Source organism: Suricata suricatta, chromosome 5 (genome assembly GCF_006229205.1).
Source record: "Suricata suricatta isolate VVHF042 chromosome 5, meerkat_22Aug2017_6uvM2_HiC, whole genome shotgun sequence".
NCBI lineage: Eukaryota > Metazoa > Chordata > Mammalia > Carnivora > Herpestidae > Suricata > Suricata suricatta.
In genome coordinates this window covers 149,482,593-149,504,745 of record NC_043704.1, presented here as the reverse complement: position 1 = coordinate 149,504,745, position 22,153 = coordinate 149,482,593, and the positions used below count along the sequence as shown (strand labels likewise).

Sequence of the window (22,153 nt, the reverse complement as noted above, 5' to 3'; positions counted from 1 at the left end):
CACGTTGGGTGTAGAGATTACTTAATTATCTAAAATCGGTTGCCTTAAAAGTTACAATAGGTGTAAATTTATCACAGTAGCTCTGTTTTTTCTCTCCTCGGGGGACAGACGGGTTGGGTTTCTTCTGCAGAATCAAAGGAATGAAAGCACTCCTATTTATCACAACCAGCCAGCACCCGGTAAGTGTCTACTTCTAGAAAGAGGAAAGCATCCAAGCTATGGCCGCTGACCTAAACGGCAGCGAGGGTGACAGGTTACAAATAAACAACCGAGGCCCTTGGAAACCCACTACGGAGGGAGGGGCTCCTTCACTCCACGCAGAGCTCATTGGCACAGCTTGCCCCCTCTTCCCCCTGGGCTCTGCTGACCAGGACTGTGACTGGGCTCAGCCCCTTGCCAGTGGCACCGTGCAGTCTGCCGCAGCCCTGGGGACGGAGAGCAGCGGGCCTCCCACACTGAGCGGCTGACTCATCTCATTCACCAATCTCGGGATGAACCGATGACTAAGGGACACCCTGGAACAGCCCTCCCCAAAGGCAAACCCGGCAGCAGGAAGCCAAGGCGGCCCAGGAGTCCTCTTCTCCGAAGAGGCAAAAGCAAAAGCCTCCCGTGGGCCTCGTGGGCTGGGCTCTGGCATCTTGTGCACACACCACCCCCACCCCCCGCGCCCTCCCTCTAGGCCCCCGGCCCACTGCCTGCAAACCAGAGCAAATGATCAGAGGAAACGGAGCCGAAGCCAAGCCGAGGAAGCGCAGCACGATGGTCACGTGACCCAGGCCGCGACCTGAACTGGGGAACCCGCCTAGTTCCACGGAAAGGCTGTGACTCAGAGGTGCTTCTTATCAGGACAAGGGGGAGAATGGCATTATGAATAAAAAACAGAGACGCCCAGACCACTGCCATGGTGAGCTGCCAAAAATAAAACCGAGAAGGCGCGACAGGGTCACCTGAGGGGAGTGCCCCACAAGCGTTCTTTCCAACCGCTCAGCTTCTTACAAAGGGGCCAGCGCGAGGCCTGTGGCGTGGCGGCTGCTCGGGAGACGGCTGGGGGTGGGAACTGCTGGCAGCGGGTCCTGCGTGGAGGGCTGGGCTCCCAGGCCCCTCGAGGCCGTCCTCAGGTGTCCAAGCAGACACAAATCTCGCTCTGTGGGGCGGTCACTTGGCACTCGACACTCACAGAGACAGCAACCCAGAGAAAGTGCAGAACAAAACAAGGCGACCTGCGGATGCCTGCTGTGTTCAGGGGGCTCGTGGGGGTGGGGGGACAGAGCACCTGGGGCGCGGTGACAGCAGCTTCAGAGGCCCCCATGAGCCAGGGAAAGATGGGGCAGGGACAAGCTGGAAGGGGTTTCCGAACGGATCACTGTGTGGTTTTGGATCCCACAGCGAGCACGTGTCTCCCGAGAGTGGGGGCAGAGCGAGGCGGTCAGCGGGCCTGGGACGGGGCAGCCGCAGACACGAAGCCTCCCTGCTGATGCTCTGGGACTGGGGGCGCGGAGCAGCCTTGGAATGAACCGAAAGGTCTAGCCGTAGCCCCCTGAGAAGACCCAACGATTAACAGCATGTGGGGTGAGGAGCCGATGCTGGAAATAGGAGGGGGTGTGGACAGCGTGGCGCTGCTGGGGGAAACGGACACAGTGGGGAAAAAGGGTCTGTGATGGACGATTTTTAAAGCCAGCGGTGCCGGGGCTTGATCCTCCTCCAACCTTGGCTCAGGTCATGATCTCATAGTTCACAAGTTTGAGCCCTGCTTCGAATCCTTGTCTCCCTCTCGCTCTCTCCTCTCTGCCCCTCCTCAGCTTGTGTTCTCTCTCAAAAATAAACATTAAAAAAATGACTCATCTCTCTGCCCCTCCCCCATTCGTGTTCTCTCTCTCTCAAATATAAACATTAAAAAAAGTTAGTGGTGCCACCAAGCTAGCCCCCAAGTGCCTAATGGCAGCCACCACAATGGTGACAACTGGCATGCCACCAGAAGGCCTGTACCCTCAATCACCTCGCCCAAGGCCCAGTCACAAAGCCCAAAACCTAACATCACTTATTTGGGGATGAGAAGTTGGTAACTGCCATGACATGCAGGCGGCCAAGAGGTCTCAGCCCCTGCCCACACTCAACCCACACTCAATCCATTTGTGGGGGCCAGCTGCAGGAGACGGGGGGCCAGGCCGCTGGGCAGGTGAGCACTAAGAAACTCGGGGGAGTTCAGAGTGCAGGTGTCAGAGCAGCTGTGAGAAAACTGAATATGCAGATGAGAACAAACACAGGGGAAGGGAGACATAAAACATGGGGAAAACGGGGCGCCTGGGCGGCTCAGTTGGTTAAGCATCCAACTTCGGCTCAGATGGTGATCTGACAGTCTGTGAGTTCTGGAGCCTGCTTCAGAATCTGTGTCTCCCTCTCCCTCTGCCCCTCCCCTGTCTGCATCCCCCTCTCCTTCTCTCTCTCAAAGATAAACATTAGGGGCGCCTAAGTGGCTCAGTCAGTTAAGCAACTGCCTTCGGCTCAGGTCATGATCTCACGGTTCGTGGGCTGGAGCCCTGTGTCAGGCTCTGTGCTGACAGCTAGCTCAGAGCCTGGAGCCTGCTTCAGATTCTGTGTCTCCCTCTCTCTCTCTGACCCTCCCCTGCTCACGCTATCTTTCTCTGTCTCTCAAAAATAAATTAAAAAACACACAAAAAAATTTTTAATGAAATGTTACATTTTTTTATTTTAAAAATCTTAAACTGGTTATTCTAGCAAGTAGTGCCTTTTTTAATGTCATTAATACATTTCTTTTAAAACCTAACATACCTTTTGTTTTTTAAATTTTAATGTTTGTTTATTTTTGAGAAAGAGAGAGAGAGAGACAAACCATGATCATGGAAGCAGCTCCAGGCTCTGAGCTGTCAGTACAGAGCCCAACGCGGGGCTCGAACCCACAAACTGTAAGATCATGACCTGAGCCGAAGTGGGACGCTCAACTGACTGAGCCCCCTCAGGCGCCTCAAAAGCCAGCATGCCTTGTACAAAGTCCTACATGGCTACCAGTTCACAAAGTAAAGCCACCGCATTATACCCCGAGAGGGCCCGGCTGTGGCAAGTCTTCGCTGAGACAGACATAATGCATTCTTCAATCTAAGTCACCATCAGTCCATCAACAACTCCCCCCGCCCCCCGAAACACTTACCTCCTCAAGAAGCCGAGTCACAGCATCAATGTCATTATACGTCTTAGTCATCTGGCCGACTCTTTCAGCGCATAAGACTGCAAGAAAGAGAAGTGGCAATGAAACTACAGATACCGCAAACCGGCCAAATGCCCCACCTCGTAAAAAGGTGGCCCTCAAATTGTGCCTGTGGACCAGACACAAAGCGTTGTAGGTCCAACCCACACTGTGCTCCGCACCACCGGGTTTCATTTCTGTGGAAGAGCCCCAAGGAGGGCTGAGAGGGGGTAACTTCCAGTCCTGCAAGGCTCTGACACTGTGTGTGTGTGTGTGTGTGTGTGTGTGTGTGTGTGTGTGTGTGTGTGCGTGCACACGCACGTGCACGTAAACACGTGCACTCATGTGCATGCGCACACTCAGAGGGGACGCTAAGGACGAGGCGCGAGACTTTAAAGGGGTCCAGCTGCACAGAAACGCTGCTAACAGGGGCGCCTGGGTGGCTCAGTTGGTGAAGCGTCTGGCTTCAGCTCAGGTCCATGATCTCACGGTTTGTGGGTTTGAGCCCCGCCTCAGGCTCTGTGCTACCGTCTCAGAGCCTGGAGCCTGTCTTCGGATTCTGTCTCACTCTCTCCCTGTCCCTCCCCTGCTCACGTGTGGTCTCTCTTCTCTCAAAAAAAAAAAAAAAAAAAAAAAAACCATAAAAAAAAATTAAACTCAGCAAATGGAAATGGGTCAGCAGCACAGCCACCGACGTGTGACTTATCGGAACCACAGGGTCTAGACCTCACGAACCACGTGGACAGAGCGGGGTCCTTCAGAAAGCGGCTAGCCGCGTAACTGTTAAATAACGACCTTGGCTGATAATCTCATGACGCAGACCCCTCGCATCCCCTCTCCTAAATTCTAAGGCTCTGCAACCAGGTTCCATACCACGAAAACCAGGGTAGTAGAGTCTTCTTAATCAGCACCAAAAAGACTAACTATCGCTACTATGCACACATACGCACGCGCACGCACACAGGGTGGTATTTCAGCATACGTGTAATTCACGGCGGTCCTAAGAGGCTGCACGCAGGCCATTTTAGGACCGCACGTCTTTGCTCTACTACCGGGAAAAAAAATGTCGTGTGATGAAAGAATGCTTTAGTCTGCGGAAAAATCTCAGGGCTGTTTTATTTTAAATCGATGGCAGGGAATTGATTTGCAATTCAACAAACACCAAGAAGGCAGCACAGGCTTTATGCGGTGGAGGAAGGAATGGACGTAAGTGGGTTTAGGACCCAAGTGTAAAAATGGTTAAACTTGCCACTTGTGTAATATGTAACAGCACAGTAACGCTTTGTAACTGCGACTCCAGAAGATAATTCCTTCCTCTGGAGACCTGGTGAAGCTCTCACAATGACCCACATTCAGAGCAGCCCAAGCAAGGCATCTGGAAATCAAGTGCATCACTCAGCCCACCCCCGTGGCATCGCTAAGGGCATACTGTGACTGGAATGCGATAGGTCGCTAAATATTTTATTAAACCCAAGTAAAGATCGGCCTCATGAATGGGCTCGGAGGAATCGGATCTGTCGGAATGATTTTCTAGCTTAAGGAGACCCGAAATCTGGTTCCAAATCTGAAACCCTACCAGCAAGGCCTCCCAGAGCCAGGAGAGGGGGCTCCTCGCCAGCTGTCTCCTCCTCCCACACCTGATGGGGGCTGGGAGGAGGGGCTCCCCTGGAGCAACCCCCTTCCCTCACCTCCAGGGGAGCTGCCCGCCAGCAAGAGCAAGGGAGAGCTGTGCGGGTTGGTTTAAACCAGACTTTAATTTGATGGAGGTGGAGTCCGGCTCCAATTGCTCTAAATTGTTCATCAGCTCGGGGCCAGGAGAAATCCCTAAGTGAAGATTCCTGCGCCCCGACAGGATTTGTTTGCATGCTGGGCACCTGTGCTGGGCTGTGGCCGTGCAGTAAAGATGCAGGAGGTCCCCCACCAGCTCCCGGGTCACTGGAAACAGACCCCCCCCACCCCCACCCCACCGCAGTCACAAAAGGCCTCTGTGCTGACACCGGTGTTAGGACTGGGGCCACCGGACTGCACCTTAACTAATCTAGCTCCCTATCACCCTAACATGAGAGAGCACGATTCAGAGCTGCTCTTTTCTCCAGGATTCTATCGATCAGCATTACACTTACATTTTGTAAGCTAATTTTTTGAATTGAGGTCACTACACTTAATCGTGTGTGTAGAGAATCACACGCAGATGCAAGAAATGATAGAGACGCCTTATACCCTGCGCCCGGTTCCCGCGCCGACATCGACAGGATCCATGAATCCGATTCCGATCTCCCCGGAATAACCCTCGCTCACCTGTGCGTGCGCGTGACTGTGAAGCTCTGACGCTTCCATCGCCCGTGGAGGCCTGGAGCTCCACCCCCACGGAGGTCCCTCCGGTTGCTCTGTTATACAGCCAATTTTTAAAAAAGCCTTAATGTGCTTAAACGACTGACCCCATAGATGTGAAGTGGGGACCACGGGCTTTCTCTCGCATCAACCGGTCAGGCACATCCTGTCACCATGCCCATGGTGACAGGAGGGCAGGGGTGGCCTCTCACAGGCCTACGGAGACCTCCCCCAAAGTCCCCAGGCCTTGACAGAGCCCAGCTTCAGAACTCAGAGGCATAAATGAAAACCCGCCGTTGACCCTGAGCTACTGAGGTATGTGCACGGTTCTTCCAGCTATGTTTTCACAATACACAGAATTCCAATGGGGAGGAGATGCACTGATTTATAACACACAGGAAAAAATTAGAATAGCCATACAAATATTGACATTTAGATGGTATTACAAATTTTAATTTTTGTGCTTTAAAGAGAATTCATTTTTGTAGTGACCATGCACTGATAGGGGAAAAAAATGCTTAAAATATTTTTCAGAAAATATGCAGTTGACTACAGTATAGGGTCTTGGGGCCCGCCCGGGTACAATAAATACTACAGGACAGGAGCTTAAACTAACTCCAGTTCACACATGGGATGGAACCAGAGACCCAGAGATCTCTGATGTGGTTCAGCCAGCAAATGGTGAATTTCAAAAAAAGAAAAAGAAAAAAAAAAAGAAAGAAAGAAAGAAAAAAGTAGGGACTCGCAGCCAGGGCAACAGTTAGTGAACATTCAGAGAGTCCCTGCTACATCTGGAGACATAAGGAGCTTTCTTCCTTAATCCTCACCGCACCCCTGCAGGGCAGGTGCTGTTGTGACCATTCCACAGATGAGAAAACTGAGGCTGGAGACGGTAAGGACCTGACCGGGGTCGTAGCAAATGAGTTGTAAGGCAAGGACTGTGCACCTAGGCCAGTCTGGCTCCTAAGCTGGCGGGGACCATGAAGGGTGCGAGGGCCAAGCCGAGGCCGGCGCATCGACAACTTCTGGAAGCACAAACAGAGCAAAGAACATCTGTGGCGCAGGAGAAGGAAGTCTGGCGCCAGGACCAGAGGCTCAGGTTTTCATAGGACACTCCACCACGGTCACGAGGCCCTGGAAAAGGCCTGTAATCGTGGGTCTTGGGTTTCCTCTTCCAAGAAATGAGGGGGCAGAGGTGGGAACAATGAGGAGGGAAAATAACCAGTGGAGCCTTTAGACAGGGACAAGCGCAGGCCCACTCTCCCAGCACCGGCTTCCCAGATGCTCAGTGTACCGTAAGCCGCGGTCCTGGTCCCTCTCCACGGGAGCAGGACTCCAAATGGAGGTTTAGTTCTGACCAAGGGAGCGCTGCCGAATCAATCCACTCCCACTCAAAGGACGTTAAAAAAAAAAAAAAGCCATAAACCTCTATAATAACACGGGAAACCAGGGCCAAGTCCTAGGAAAAGCAGAATATGCCAACAGTGGAAAAGCAGGTGCAGCGGATGCACGGCACACCTCCAGCAGGACCGAACGTGTACCAAACAGGCACCAGGCTCCCTGCTGGACAGGGCAGGAGGCCAGCGCTTCCCAGACACAAGAAAACGGGCAGGGCCCGGGGTGTGTGAGACCTGGCAAGTCCCTTCAGGGACTCTGGACTTTAATAATGGGACAACAGAAGCCCCCGGAGGAGTGTCCACACAAGGGCTGTATCTCAGAAAAGACTCTGGCTCCAGTACAGAAAAATGGAGGTAGGGGCGGTCAGGGCTGTTGATTAATCCAAGGAAACCCTATGTGGCTGTGAAGGTAGAGAGACGTGGTCTCTTTTCTTGAGAGAGTTAAGAGGTAAGACGGGGAGTGGTAACTCAGAAAGCTAGACTCTGGGCTTCTCACTGGGAACAAATCCCCTTCCTAGGCCTAGTGTCCCAAGGCAAGACAGACGAGAGAGACAAACAGGCTCAGAAGCGCCAGGGGGCTGCCCCAGCACTCACTGGCAAAAGGGACAGTGGCTGAGGTGGCCAGCGGATAATGTGCCAGGCAGAGGGCCATGCCCAGCTGGCAGCAGGAATGCCCTCGGGGCTGAAGGTACTAAACTCTGGTTCGGAGGAATCCGATTTGCAATGAGGAAAGGGCCAAGGGCCTATCCTTGGACGCGTAGGTGGAATCATGACGCTGGATTCGAATGAGTGGCCCTGGGCTGGCTGAGCAGAGAGAGGAAGGCCCATCCTGGGGAACACGCTAACCAAGGGTGCAGATCAGAAGGGGGGCTGAAATTCAGGAATGCAAGCTTTATGCAAATTAAACCGTGCCTAAACAATTTTGGGAGTAAATGCTGGCAGCCATCTTTCTGCTCCTGTTCACGGACAGGAGATGCCGGCCAAGAAATCCCCAACATCCACAGAGAGCAGGCCCTGAATGGAAATGAGTCCCTGGCTGATACCAAGTAGATGTGGCCAGTGAGAGGCTCGGGGGGAAGGCCGAGGCCCAAGAGACACCCCTACAGGGCAGAAAACAAGGGGGGAGGTGCTCCAGGGTCAGATCCAACCTGGCCATCTGAGAGAGCCTTGGGGCAGGAGCCAGAGCAGAGGGCAGAGGCCACGCAGGCAGGAGGGGAGACAGCAGGGAGCCAGAGGCACGGCTCAGGAGGCCTGACCGACAAAATGGAGGGCAAGAAGGTTCCAGCACACAGCCTGCTCTCCCTGCGAACCTGTGTCTTCTGGTCACATCAACAGGCTTGAGGAGACCCCCTGGCCATTCAGGCCCTATCAGGCTTCTCTGACAAACTCCCGTTAGCAGCCCTCACTTCTCACTTTTGTACTGCATTTTGGTGGAATGGTCCTCATAAAATTTTGTCAACAGTTAGCTCTCATAATTTTTCTTAAGTTTTTTTAACCCTTTATTTACTTTTGAGAGACAGAGAATGAGCAAGGGAGACACAGAATCCGAAACAGGCTCCAGGCTCTAAGCTGTCAGCACAGAGCCCAATGTGGGGCTTGAACCCATGAACTGTGAGATCATGACCTGAGCTGAAGTCGGACACTTAACTGACTGAGCCACCCAGGTAATTTCCTTAATTAACTGGAACAGTTTTTCAACTTTTTCTAGAACCCGATTCCAGTCCCCTTTCTGAAAATTTCTCCTTCTTCTGTCTTCTGTACCCTAGCACTAGTTTTATTTAGGTAAATTTCATTTCCTGTCATATTAATCTAACAACCATATGACACTGAATGAACTTTCGACGTGCCCAGGCGAGGCAGGCGCTGGCGCTCAGGTGTCAGAGAAAAGAATGGGCCATGAAGAGTAATCCTTCCTCCCTCTCTCGCTCTGACCACTAGCTGTCAGTTGAAAAAGCATCCCTACATTTGGCCCCTGATCCTCCAGGAAGTAAACCTAGTAAATACTTACAGTCTGCCCTGCCTCTGGCGAGGGGTGGGAGGTTCAGAACCCAAAAGCCACAGCTAAGAAGATCCCCATAAAATTCTCACTGAGTCACCACTGCTGCTACGTTTCCAGGCATTACAAAATAAATGTCCTTTATTTAAAGCATTGGCTACATGCTTTGGAATGTCATCGGTCAATGCTCCACTTAAAAACCCTCACCAGCTCTGCCACTGCCTACAAGCAGCAGCCTCGACATACGAATCACCCGGGGCCGTCCACCTGGCTCCTCGCCGGCCCCGCCCCCGCCCGCCGTGCCCATCCTGCATCACGGCTCGGCCCTTCGGATGACGCCACTCTCCGTGTCTGGCTTGCCGCCCTGTGCGCCCGTTTCCTTCTGCAGGGACTGTCCCTCTCCTGCTCCGCCATCTGGGGAGTTTCTGCTCCTCCGGCAACTTTCTGCTGGGAAGGTTTCCCACGGAGGATGGCCAGCAGTCACCCAGGCTGGCCGGTGTGGCAAGCGTTTCGATGAGGGGGGCGTCCTTGAATGGCGGCTCTGACTCAGCCGCCTGGCAGCAGCCCCTGGGTATCTCGGCCAGACACGGTGCCGCGGGTGAGATGCGTGCATCCCCGCACGTGTGGCAGGAGCCTCCGGCTCAGAGGAAGTCGGGTGACTTGCCTAAGGTCACAGACCTTTTGTCTAATAATCTATTTTTTAATTTACATCCAAGTTAGTTAGCATATGGTGCAACAATGATTTCAGGAACGGATTCCTTAACACCCCTCACCCCTGTAGCCCAGCCCCCCTCCCAGAGCCCCTCCCATAACCCTTCATTTGTTCTCCATATTTACGAGTCTCTTATGTTTTTGTCCCCCTTCCTGTTTTTATATTATTTTTGCTCCCCTTCCCTTATTTCGTATGTTTTGTATCTTAGAGTCCTCATGTGTCTTTCTCTAATTCTGCTTAGCATAATACCCTCTAGTTCCATCCACATAGTTGCAAATGGCAAGATTTCATTATTTTTGATCGCCGAGTAGTACTCCACTGTATATACACCACATCTTCTTTATCCATTCATCCACCGATGGACATCTGGGCTCTTCCCATACTTTGACAACTGTTGATAGCGCTGCCATAAACATTGGGGTGTGTGTGTCCCTTCAGAACAGCACATCTGTATCCCTTGGATAAATACCCAGTAGGGCAATTGCTGGGTCATGGGGGAGTTCTAGTTTTAACTTTTAGAGGAACCTCCACACTGTTTTCCAGAGTGGCTGCGCCGGTTTGCATTCCCAGCCTGAGGCCACAGACTTTATTTAAACATCCCCTGGGCCTCAGGGCCTGCTTGGGATTCTCTCTCCCTCTCTGCCCCTCCCCTGCTCTTGTGAGGGGGCTCACACAGGGAGGGGATACACATGTTCTAAAACTGAACTTTGGTGGAGGCTCCTGGGGGGGGGCTCAGTCAGTTGAGTGTCCAGCTCTTGATTTTGGCTGAGGTCATGATCCCAGGGTCATGGGATTGAGCCCTGCGTTGGGCTCCACGCTAAGTGTGGAGCCTGCTTAAGATTCTCTCTCTCTCTCTCTCTCTCTCTCTCTCTCTCTCTCTCTCTCTCTCATCCTGTCCTTCTCTTGTTCCAGCATCCATGTGCAGTCTCTCTAAAAAATAAAATAAAATAAAACTGAACTACGGTAACAGTGGTACAACTCAGAACTCACTTAAAGCCATGACAATGTCCACCTAAAACAGCGGAACGTTACGGCAGCCGAGCGGACGCTCAGCCAGCCTTCCGCACTCCGCCCGCTGCACCCTGGCCGCTGCCCACCGCGCTGCCCACCGCGCGGCGCTGCACAGCGCCGTCCCGCTCTGTCGGTCGCTGACGGAGCCTTCCTCAGCCACAGCCGTGTTCTCAGACGGCAGAGGTGCTGAGGAGAAGCAGCCACCAACTTGAACATGAGCCCTGATAAAAGGCACGCAAACGTTCCAGTCCACGCCAGAGACTGGGAGCGTTGTGTTCAGTTAGATAACTGTCGCTACGATGTGCTCAGACGGTTCGGCTGTGAGTAACCGAGGGCCACGTCTCTCCGGGTTTGGAAGGAGTGACTGGGGTCTCTTCCCGGGCAGGACACGCCCGCCCTCTTCTCAGGTGACAGCCTCTGAGCTGCTGTCCTTCAGTACCCACCTGCAGAATAATTTAGACTCGGTCCGACAGCCCAAGTGCATTAACCACTACACCCCATAAGACACACATTACTTAGCTTAAAAAACAAACAAAAGAACTACTTTGCTGGAGCCCTTAACAAGGCTGTAGAACAGGGTGAGGATCCACCAAAAACGGCTATAAACACCCCCTGCCCGTCTGACCCGGACTATGCAAGGTACAGGAAGGCAGCGATGTCTTCTTTGGGACCCAACACATAATTGGCATTCAAGACAAAGGAAGATTCTGTCTTCTCCCAGACCAGTCTCGGAAAAGAAAGGCTCATGTCTAACCAACGCCGCAGAGAGAGGTGAAAACATGAAAGCCCTGGGATAGAGCACGTCCCCCCCAAAATAAGCAAATGTCCCAGAGAGTCACCTCTCTTCTCCCCCCAGCGTTTGTGGGGTGGATGGAAGAAGCCATCTGGAAGAGGGCAAGTGCAAGTCTAACGGGACACAAGGTGACGATGAGGTGGGAGATTCTGCAGAAGAAGCTGTGCTCCAAGGAAAGGCATCAGCTGCGGGGCATCAGCTGCGGAGCACCTGTGCTCTGAGGCCGGAACCAAACGGGCAGATGGATGCGGCTGCCCCTCTGAACGGTGCTATTCGCCCCACGGCCACTGAGCTGGCCACCGGAACAGGGTGGTGGCAGAGACTAGCCCGAGACAACAGCTGTCTGCTCGGCCACTGCCAGCATCCGCATGGCGCCCAGTGTGGGTGCCGGGAGGCGGACAGCCGTGGCTACACTTAACCGCTCCTCAGCGTCATTGACTGAAACTTCAGTGTGACTGCTGTAGTGGCTGAGAGCAAGGCACTGTGGCAAGTTACTGAACAGGCGGGGGAGGAAAACGAAATGAGTCCTGAGGATCCACGTCACGCCAGCCACTACCTTGGTCATTTCACAAATATTATTTACTTAAAACCAACAACAGCTCCATGACAGCACTATGATCCACACGTAACACACCAGCCAGGGAGAGGCCAAGCCGCCTGTCCAAGGACATAACCAAGGACTTGAACCTGGTCTATTAGACGCCATAATCGTCCGCCCCGCCCTGCACCAGAACACTCAGTGTTGATCTCCGATATCTTAACGAGGGCTTACTCAGTGATAACACATCATGACTGCTCACCACGTCGGGCACTCTACCAAGTGCGGAATGGCTATGGTCTCCTTCCGTGTTTACGTTCTTCCCGGGGGGAAGGTCTTACTGTTGGCTGTCTACACTGACCAAGGTCACAGAGTCTGACCCCCAATCCGAACTCTTGACCACCATCTCCTGTGTAAATACATGAAGCCCGCTCTCCAGCTGAGCTGGTAAGACGCATGCATAAATTAGCATAATTAGCAGGAAGCGCCTGGGGAAAGATGCTGTTGGGAGTCCAGCAGAAGACTGGGGATGGCAAGAGGTCAGGGGACAGGTGCCAGAAGTGCGCAGACCCCAGTGTCACACAGGCTCTGGGGGAACCTTGTCCGTGGCCAGCCCGGCAGTTATGCAGGGGCCCTGCACCCCCCGTAAGAGGACCACCCTGAACAACTGACATCACTGGAGGCCCGCGTTGGGTGGCCATGGAGACTGACAACCAAACCCCCGGCTGTAGACCGGTAATGGATGCCATGAGCAAACAGAGGCCAGCACTGATGAGCGGGCCACCTCCCTCCTCATCTCAACCCTACAGGAGGGTCCTGCAGAGTGTCCTCACACGCTGCTATTCACGCTGTCACCACACGCACCACGGCGGGACCCTGCCACCTCCTCTGGGGCAGGCTCACAGCCACCTCCCCCTCGGCCGTTCTCCAAGCAGCCCAGCCTCCGCCAGCCGCCCAGGACCTCCTCCTCCAACTGCAAGAGTCTGCCGTCCGTGCTGCCTCTCAGGCTTCCCCCTCGAGGAACCTGAATGGCCCAGCAGGGGCAGCTGGGCAGGGGCAGCTGGGCACAGAGTCACACAGGCGCCGGCTCCAGGCTCTCCCTCAGCTCTAGGTTCCCACTGCCAACCGGGGTGTTCTCCGTCTCTCCTCTTCCAGATGATCATTTCTGGTCAGTGCTCAAGCCCTCAAAACTGCCCTCTGTGCAGAAGACTGGTGTGGCCACTGACGTCCTGGCCACCAAGAGCCACCTCTGAGGACAGGACACATGCTCTCCTGTGACCTGTGGGCTCAGAAAACCAAAACCCACCACAGGCGCACTCGGTAACCCCCAGAATTCCATGTGCTCTTTCCAAATGCTGCTGCCCGCCAGGAATCTGGCATGGAATCCTGCAGCTGGGCAACAGCCTCGGGAGTGTTCGGGTGAGAAAACGTTATGAAATCCGGCTTCCCTGGACATGGCCTTGAGAAAGCGGTGGGGGCCCACCACACAGCAAACCACAAGGAAAGGACCACAAAAGGTCACTCTCCGTCTGTTTCCTCCTGGCACCCGTGGCAGCACCCTGCTTGGCAGAGAGGAGGCACGCCCCGCACCTTCACTGCCAGCAGCACCCAGACCTGCCCCCGCCTGAGCGCACCCTGAGCAGAGGTGACCGGGGCAGGTAAGAGAGCCCTCCTCGAGAATGCCGCCTGGAGTGACACTGCTTGAGGTCAATTCCATGTCCGCACTGTGCAAGTTCTTGTGGCCAGAAGACACAGAGCCCAGATACTTTCTCTCCCTGGGGACGGTCAGAGCCAACCAGCTGCTCGCAGCCGCCTCCCCTGGGAGCCCGGCTCCCTGTGAGCACCCACTTCGTGGGCCAGAAGGGTCCCTCGACGCCATTAGCCCCTTGTGCCTGGGTGTGGTGGAAGGGAGCCCCCAGGCAGAGTGACGGGGGTGGAATTCTGGCCAGGGACAACTGAGCCGAGCCTCAGTCACTGTGACTAAGAATGGGAATAGTGTTTATTTCAAAGACTGTGTTGAAGGTTAGAGGGTGACCTTGGAAAGTACCTGTCACCCCCACAAGGTGACTGGGAAAAACAAATGTCTCCTGTGTTCACAGTGATCAGAGCAACCCAAATGCTAAGCTGTCCTTCAGTGGTCAACCAAAATCACGTCTCTTCGCTCAGTTAACAGGGAAGAAAACTGCCTGAACCAGCCCAGAATCCGGGAGCACAGCCACGCCCACCTCTGCGCATAATTTCATTATTCAGGAGCATTTCTCTTCAACACACGGGACTCTCTTCCCACGAGCTCAAGACACGGGCGGTGTGACCATGCCAGAGAAAAGCCGGGTCCTGCCCAGCGTCTGGCTTGCTCTGGGACACAGGACTGGCCACAGAGACCAAACCTTCCAAACCGCACCTCTGTGTTCCAATCTAGGCCCCACACTTCCTTCAGGCCAGTCTTAGGAATTTTCTTTTACAAAGAAAACTGAGCGCATTGGCAAAAAAGTGTCTTTCTTTTGAGCTTACTGTCCTAAAGTCACTGTTAACATGTCACCACCACGGCCCACAGGACAGCTAAACATTTTATTGAAGAAAGGAAGGCGATGGGAAGGGAGGAAACAGAAGAGAATGTAAGTCTATTCGAAGACGGCAAGTTCAAAGCAGTGCCCCCCCCCCGCCCCCCACCAAATGTGATCACAAAGCGGAGACCCTGTGCTGGGGGGTGTCAACAAAAAGATGTGACCTCCAGCCTGCCTGTGAGCTAGCCCCGGGCACTTGGGGCCCCTCACGCCCTCCTTCGAATGTGGGTTCCGCTTGCCTTTCCTGCACCCAGAGGCTGCACCAAGGACGCAGCCCTGGGATGGCGATGTGCTGAGGACACCAGCCTGGCCTCCGTGACTGCACCCAGTTAGGGCCTCTTTAGAAACGCCTAAGGTCTGGCAGGTGGGTGCAGAGATACGCCCAGGACAAGCCTCCTGCGTCAGCTCCCTCTGCTTATAATCTCTGCCACCTATGACCCGGAGGTGGCCGGCCTCCCTCCTGCTCTCCCTGCCTAAGGAGGCTTCAGATTACACCTGGGAAACTCCCGAGAGGCTTGCCTACCCACACCCACGGCGGCTACCTCTGACATGTGGACCAGCACAACCCAGTCTGCTGGAGAGGGGGCACCCCAGAGCATCTGGCTCAGCAGGCCTGGGGTGGGGCCCGAGAATGTGCATTTCTAACACAACCCTGGGTGACGCTGGTGCTACTGGGAACTGCCAGCATAGAGACTGAAGAGTGGAGGGCCCTTGACTTGCTCCTCACGGGTTGAGGCCACTTACTAGCTCTATGACTCTGGACAAGGTAACTTACATTTCCTCTTACAAGCCTGTGAAATGGACATTGTAACAGCGCTTCACCTCTCATCTGGTTGTTTTAAGGAGTAAAAGGCACATGGGGCGCCTGGGGGGCTCAGTCAGTTAAGCGCCGGCTTCAGCTCAGGTCATGATCTCACGGTTCGTGGGTTCGAGCCCTGTGTCGGGTCTGTGCTGACAGCTCGGAGCCTGGAGCCTGCTTCCGGTTCTGTGTCTCCCTCTCTCTCTGACCCTCCCCTGCTAGTGCTCTCTCTGTCTCTCAAAAAAAAAAAAATTAATTAAAAACAAAGGCACAAACCCACACCAAGGACTCAGAATGGCACCTGGCAGGTAGTAAGTTCACAGTAAACACTGGCTCTCATCATCATCCGCGGGCTCCCAGGTTTTTCTTAAAGTTAAAACTACGGATCTATGAAATGTGTACAACACAAGATGTTCTCTTCTCTTGACTAGGCTCTAAGACCCTGTTCCAGAACCTTGTACAGCCTTTGTTTTAAAAATGTTTATTTTTGAGAGAGAGAGAGAGAGAGAGAGGCAGAGCATGAGTGGGGGAGGGGCAGAGAGAGGGGGAGACAGAGAATCTGAATCAGGCTCCAGGCTCCGAGCTGTCAGCACAGAGCCAGATGCGGGCTCGAACCCACGAACTGAGAGATCATGACCTGAGCCGAAGCTGGCGCTTCACGGACAGAGCCCCCCGGGCACCCCAGGCCTTTAGTTCGGAATCCTGTGCCCCACGACTGGTTTCTAAACTCCGCTCACTCTGCACTCCGGCACCTGCTCGTCTCGTACCTTCACAGGCACAGGAGTGCCCTGCCGATCTTGTTAAAAGGCGGGCTTTGACTCGGTGGGTCTGGGGCCCGAGCGTCTACATTTCCAACCAGCTCCCAGCGATGTGGGCACAAGGGAGCTGAAAGGGGGCCCTGGGCCGGACCTCGTTCTACAAGAGCAGACGGACGCCTTTCTCTTGGGCACCCCAGGAGCCCGACTACGCACAGTCCCCACCGGGCACAGTCCCCACCGGGCACAGTCCCCGCCGGCCGTCCCCACACCATCTCCTTCATGAACGGGCTCAGCACGGAGACGCCGGCTCTCCGCTAGCTCCTCCCTCCCCCACTGCCGCCAACGTAATGCTTCTAACTGTCCTGTAGAGAAAATGTTACTGTTTTTAGGACAGAAATCTCGAAGGAAAAACACTTTGGGCACAGCCAATTATAAATAACTTCTAAGATAAAAGTTATGTTGAGACATGAATATAGACCATGTCAGAGCAGAACTTTGAAAAGTTACTCAGACCGTTTTTCCTCAAGACCTAAAGAACATGCACGCAGTCACTGTTTAAAGATTCCGCTGCACCCCCAAAACCCCTTTCTCTGCACTGGGGGCAAAAGGCCAGAGCCCAGCTAGGAATCCCACCGAGCAGCTGGGCCCCTCACTTTTCCAGAAGCAGGGGTCACTCTGACGGAGCCCAACAGTGACCCAACAGGGTGACTTCAACGTCAGCCCTGTATTTTTCCATATGAAAGAATCCTAGGTTAAAAAAAACAACAAAAACCCTATTTCAAATCAGTGATTAATGACTTTTTAAAAATAAGCAATGCTAGCACAAAAACATACATTATTTAGTAATGACTCGGTCTCTTGTCCATTAATTTACCAAAACCTCTTCAGTCACAAGGCAACAACGAAAACTCTTAAAGCAGAGTATTGGAATGCCACCAAAACAAAACCAAAAAAAACAAGCAAAAACCCCATAAAACCAAGTACAGACAATTAGTGATATTTGCAACATGTATGAGTCAGTCCAGCAACAGGAACCAGAGGAAATAACGCAGTTTGATTCCTTCTGTGTAGATCAAGAACCAAGGCACCAAACAGCTCCCACGCAACAGAGCTCAGGACAATGGTCTCCCTCCTGGGGCACAAGGGGCTTTCTCAGGCGCCAGACGTACTGCATGTGGGGTTAACACCAGGTCATTACGAGCCATCCACCAACGTAAGATCTGTGCACTGGAAGTTCCACCTCAACGGGGAATGAAAGAGTGCCAGGAGATCAGTAAATCCGCCAGACGCACTCAGACGCGAACAGGGAAGGGGCAGTTTGAACAAAGCACAGGATTTACCCTCTTCCAAGAGGTCCAGGCTTCCATGCCGCTCCCTGGCAGGCTTCCTCTCTTCATGCTGGTAGACATACTCGAAACACTCTTCTTCCCTTCCCACGTCCTCCAGGGACATTGCTGAAGTCACCCCAAAGCCAAAGCATTGCCCTAAGGGGCTGTTCTTGGGGGAGCTCCCAGCTGTCTGCGCAGAGGAGCCATCGGAGCCCGGGCCCCTGGGGCACACTCGGGGCCCCGGACACGGCCGAGGACATGCCCCGGCTGAGCTGGGGTGGAGGGTGTATACACAGGGCCGCTGGCCCAGCGTCACCAGGGACAGACCCGGAAGGGGGCGGCTCCCAGGAGCGGAGAGGACAGACAGGGTGGGGCAGGAGAGGGAGAAGCACCTGCCAGGACAGGAAGGCCTCGCCTGCCCCAGGGTGGCCTGGCCAGGTGCTGTGGATTGAGACGGGGAGGCGGGCAGGCAGGTGCGGGGCCTCAAGCCAGCTCCCCACCTCCAGAGTCCTCTCCCCACTCTCCGCCCCCCAGGAAGCAGTGAGGAATGGTAGCTCTCAGGGAGTTTTGTAGCAACTGCAGGGGTAACACCAAGACGGCCCTAAGCCGCTGCACCTGTCTGCAGATAGGACTCCAGCGGAGGGGCCGCCCCGGCAGAAAACTGCACAACGCCCCCAGACGGGGCGTTCTCGGTGGGCGTGCTCTAGAAGCCGAGACCCAGCTGACTCTGACAACAGCCCGACGCGGCCCTGGGTGGGAAAGGAAGTGATCACTCTCATTCTAGCAGAAGGAAAGCGGGGAGAAAAAAGGCACCATGACCTGTTTGAAGATTAATTCAGTCTTTCTTGGGTAATACTACGCTGCCTCTGCTCTTTTCAAACCTGCATTTGATAACCCGCACTCTTCTAGATGCGCGTATTCACGGTCAAATTTGTAAATCCTAACTGCTGGGAAAGGGGGAAAAGGGCCTAAAGCTTACAACGGTCCAAAAAGAAGAGTCACAGTTTAATGCCAATTCCTCCATACTGTCTGGTTTTGCCTTTAATCCTGAAAATGGCAGGCTCTTCATCAAACCCACTGGAAGGTGGCCCTGAGCGAGGCATCTAAGAGACACCGCACGTCCTGCGATGTCTGGGCGTGGCCGGTCTCCCAGCTCCTAGAAGTCGCCTCCCTCCCGCCCCCCTCCCCCACCCCCACGTGACCAGGAGGGAGGCTTTCAGCAGAGGCCGGGACCATCAGGAAGAAGTCTCTGCACAGGCTCAGGGCTGAGGATCCTGGTTTGGCAGCTACAAATGTCTGCTCCATTGAATGGCTACCTCCATAAAAATGAATGTGAGACCACACGAGTGCCTGAAATAGAAAACCAAAATATAATAAAAGTGCTATTTAAAAATAAAACCCTGGAGACAGGGGCATTGTCTGGTTAATATTTTGGAAGCTGAAAAATGATTACTACATTTTACAGCATTAAAGACGTGTAGTTCGTAAAGACGAGCCTTCGATGCTCGGTGGCAGGGAGTTTAAAATCGCATTTCGAAAATCTGCATAAGCTTTATGTACAACGTTTTTGAGGACACACACTCAGGGAAAAAATGCCATTTAATCTCAATAAGTGGCATTAAATTGGGCTTAATTCAGTTCAAAGGACAGTGAGTCTGAAGCCCTGGTGAGGGGGGGGGCCGCCGCCTTGTGCATTATTCATTCAGCAAACACAGGGCCGACTATACTTGTATAGGATATGTGCTGGGCCACGCCATGTGCTGTGTGCAAACGAAAACAAAATCAGATTTCATGTATTTGAAAATACTCTCAAGCGACAACTCATAACCAAGTTGCTTATACTCAGCTTTCGACTCCGATCTAGGCTCCCTTCAACAAGCCGTGTCCAAGTCCATGCACATTACATAGTAAACATCCTGGACATGGCACTTTGAACACAAAACCATCCTACACTCTTCCCGCCACCTCGTTTTCCTGCGTTTAGTCCTTCAGGATGTCCCTGCCTCCCTCCCCAAACCCCTCCCCCCTCCCCGCCCTGCAGGGTTGTGAAGGAATTCTCAAACCTCATCCACTTCTGCGGGCATTTCAAGGTTAAAGGCAGAGAGGGGCCCAAGAGCACCTTCTCTGACAGAGCAGTCTCTCCGAAAGCCAAATCAAGAAAGCCCAGGAGTCCCTGTGCCAAGTGGAGGCCCTGGAGCTCCGGACGTGAAGCTGCAGGTGGCCAGGCCCTGCCGTCCAAAAGGAGCTCAGCCCCAGGAAGAGTCAGGTGACATGGTGCTGCTGTCCCAGACACAAGGAGCAGACACCAGGGCCCCGGGCAGGGCGGCAGGGACTGAGCTCCGGCCCTTCCCTGGGAACACTGGACCGGGAGGCCGTAGTGGAAGGGGTCACCTCTGGCAGGGCGGAGGAGCGTCCTCTGTGAGTGTCCCTCCTCAGATGTACTCAACACACCATCACAGAAGCCACTGTCCTGAAGCTTCACCGTGCACAGTCCCGAGGCTGGCCGCAAGTCACTGGCGCTATTTACGTTTAAATTTAAATGGACTAAAATGAAATAAGATCCAAACTTCAGTCACGCTAGCCTCGTTTCCAGCGCTCCAGAGTCACAGGTGGCTAGCGGCCGCCACCCTGGACAGCCCCGCACAACGCTGCCGCTGTCACAACAAGTCCTACTGGACGACAGCTCTCTGGGGGGGGGCCCATTGGTCTCAAGACGTGAGCTGTGCACTTCCTGGTCTCCACGGCCCGTGCCTCCCCTGCAGCCCCCTGCCCGCCTCACCCCTGCCATTCACCGCAGACTTCCCTCAGCGCTCCACGCACCTCCTCCCTTCCATTTCCCGGCCCTCGTGCAGGATGCCCATCATTGAGGATCATTCTCCAAGGACCGTGCTTATGCCATTAAAACAAGTAAGAGAAACACGGGCTCCGGGCTTGCGTCTACACCTCAGGAAGATGCTGTCACTACTTTACCAAAGCCAGGGAGAGGCGCTGACGGTTACAATGCGCATTTCCGCTTCAGTTCTGCTTTGCCAGTCGCTTCACCGGCCGCTCAGAAGGGTGCTGCGTCCGGACAAGGGAACAGCCACCCTGTGCTGCCAAAGCTGCGTCCCCAATTAACGCAAGATGAACAAACGGAGGCCTGTTTTCGTTGTCACACAGAGTGCAGGGACATTAGAGAACCATCTCAGGAACCTAGTGACGGGTCTTCTTTTTTTTTTAATTTTTAACATGTTTTTAGTTTATTTATTTTGGGAGAGACAGAGACAGCGTGAGTGGGGGAGAGAGAATCCCAAGTGGGCTCTGCCATGCCAGCTCACCAACCTTGAGATCATGACCCAAGCCGAAACCAGGGAGCCGGATGCTTAACCCACTGGGCCGCCCTGGCATCCGCCCCCCACCTCCTCCGAACAGCTTTTCAGTTAATGCTTAAAAAGCCTCCAGCAAAACTTTACTCCCAAGTTAGCCGCCCCTACCGTGGAGAGGCATTTTAGAGGCCACTGCAATGAAGCCAAGGGCCCACGTGACCACCCCCACGTACTGTCACAGACTTTTCTTCACTATGGAGTGAGTCACCCAGAGAACTGCCGCGTCAGCCACCCCCTGGGGTCCCCCAGGATCAGCATGAATGAGACCACCCCTGCCCGGACCGCCGCGTCTGTAATGTTGCCTAGTGGGCCAAGAGGGTCCCAAAAGAGAGTGCAGCAGGAAACAGGTGGTCAAGACACCGTACCTTGTTAAAAAGGCCACTCACCTTCTGAAAGGGATTTTTATTTATTTTTATTTTTTGGTAAATTGATTAGTATTTGTTTATTTTGGAGAGAGAGTGTGTGCATGAGTTCATGAGGGGCAGAGAAAGAGAGGGCCAGAACCCGATGCAGGCTCCAGGCTCTGAGCTGTCAGCACAGAGCCCGATATGGGGCTTGAACTCACACACTGGGAGATCATGACCTGAGCCGAAGCCGGACACTTAACCAACTGAGCCACCCAGGTGCCCCATGAAAGGGATTTTTAGAAAGAACTTACTAACCAGACTATTTCTGAAAAAAATAAAATTAAGCACTGACCTAGTATGTCACTGTTTACAAAAAGCTTTTACAACTGACCCTTGGACAACATGGGTTTTGAACTCCATGGGTCCACTTATATGTGGATTTTCTTTTTGATAAATACAGTACAGCACTGTGAATCTGTTTTCTCTAATGACTTTAATAACCTTTTCTTTTCTCCAGCTGATTGTACTGTAAGAACACCTTAACTGACTGCTTATGTTCTTGGTGAAGCTACCAATGGCAGGCGACTCAGTAGTTAAGTTTTGGAGGCGCTGAAGGTTCTACCCAGATTTTCCTTATTGTGGGGGGATGGGGGCGGGTGGAGGGGGTCAGCCTCCCAAACCTCCGTGACGTTCAAGGTCAACTGTCCTCTATTCACGCTCCTCTTGTTCTTCACAAGGGCTCTGGTCCGTGTGGCCAACCGCCCATCGGGTCCGACGGGCTCACACATCCCAGGAGATGCCCAGACCAACGGCCACAAAGAGCACGAAACGGGGCTCAGGCACAAACTCCATGCCAGTGCCCAGCTTGGCGTCCCGCCTATTTCCAGAGTCATCACAAAAGTACACTCTTTTTCTTTTAACTTAAGGATGCACCCTTGAACCCAAGCCTTTTTAAATATGAACCAGGCCATACTCTGGCTTCTCTTCAGATCGCATAAATCTTTCGCCTTTT

At 53.6% G+C, this 22,153-nt stretch overlaps 1 protein-coding gene across 8 annotated transcripts in view; it reads right to left on the bottom strand.

Moving 5' to 3' along the window:
• TRAK1 (trafficking kinesin protein 1) overlaps positions 1-22,153 on the bottom strand; it is a 120,737-nt gene that overhangs the window by 37,863 nt on the left and 60,721 nt on the right. For all 8 annotated transcript variants that reach the window (XM_029940495.1, XM_029940490.1, XM_029940492.1 and 5 more), the window contains one exon: positions 3,167-3,243. In XM_029940495.1, the coding sequence (XP_029796355.1) occupies positions 3,167-3,217 (51 nt within the window). In that variant the 5' untranslated portion in view covers positions 3,218-3,243. The remainder of the gene's footprint in view (positions 1-3,166; positions 3,244-22,153) is intronic.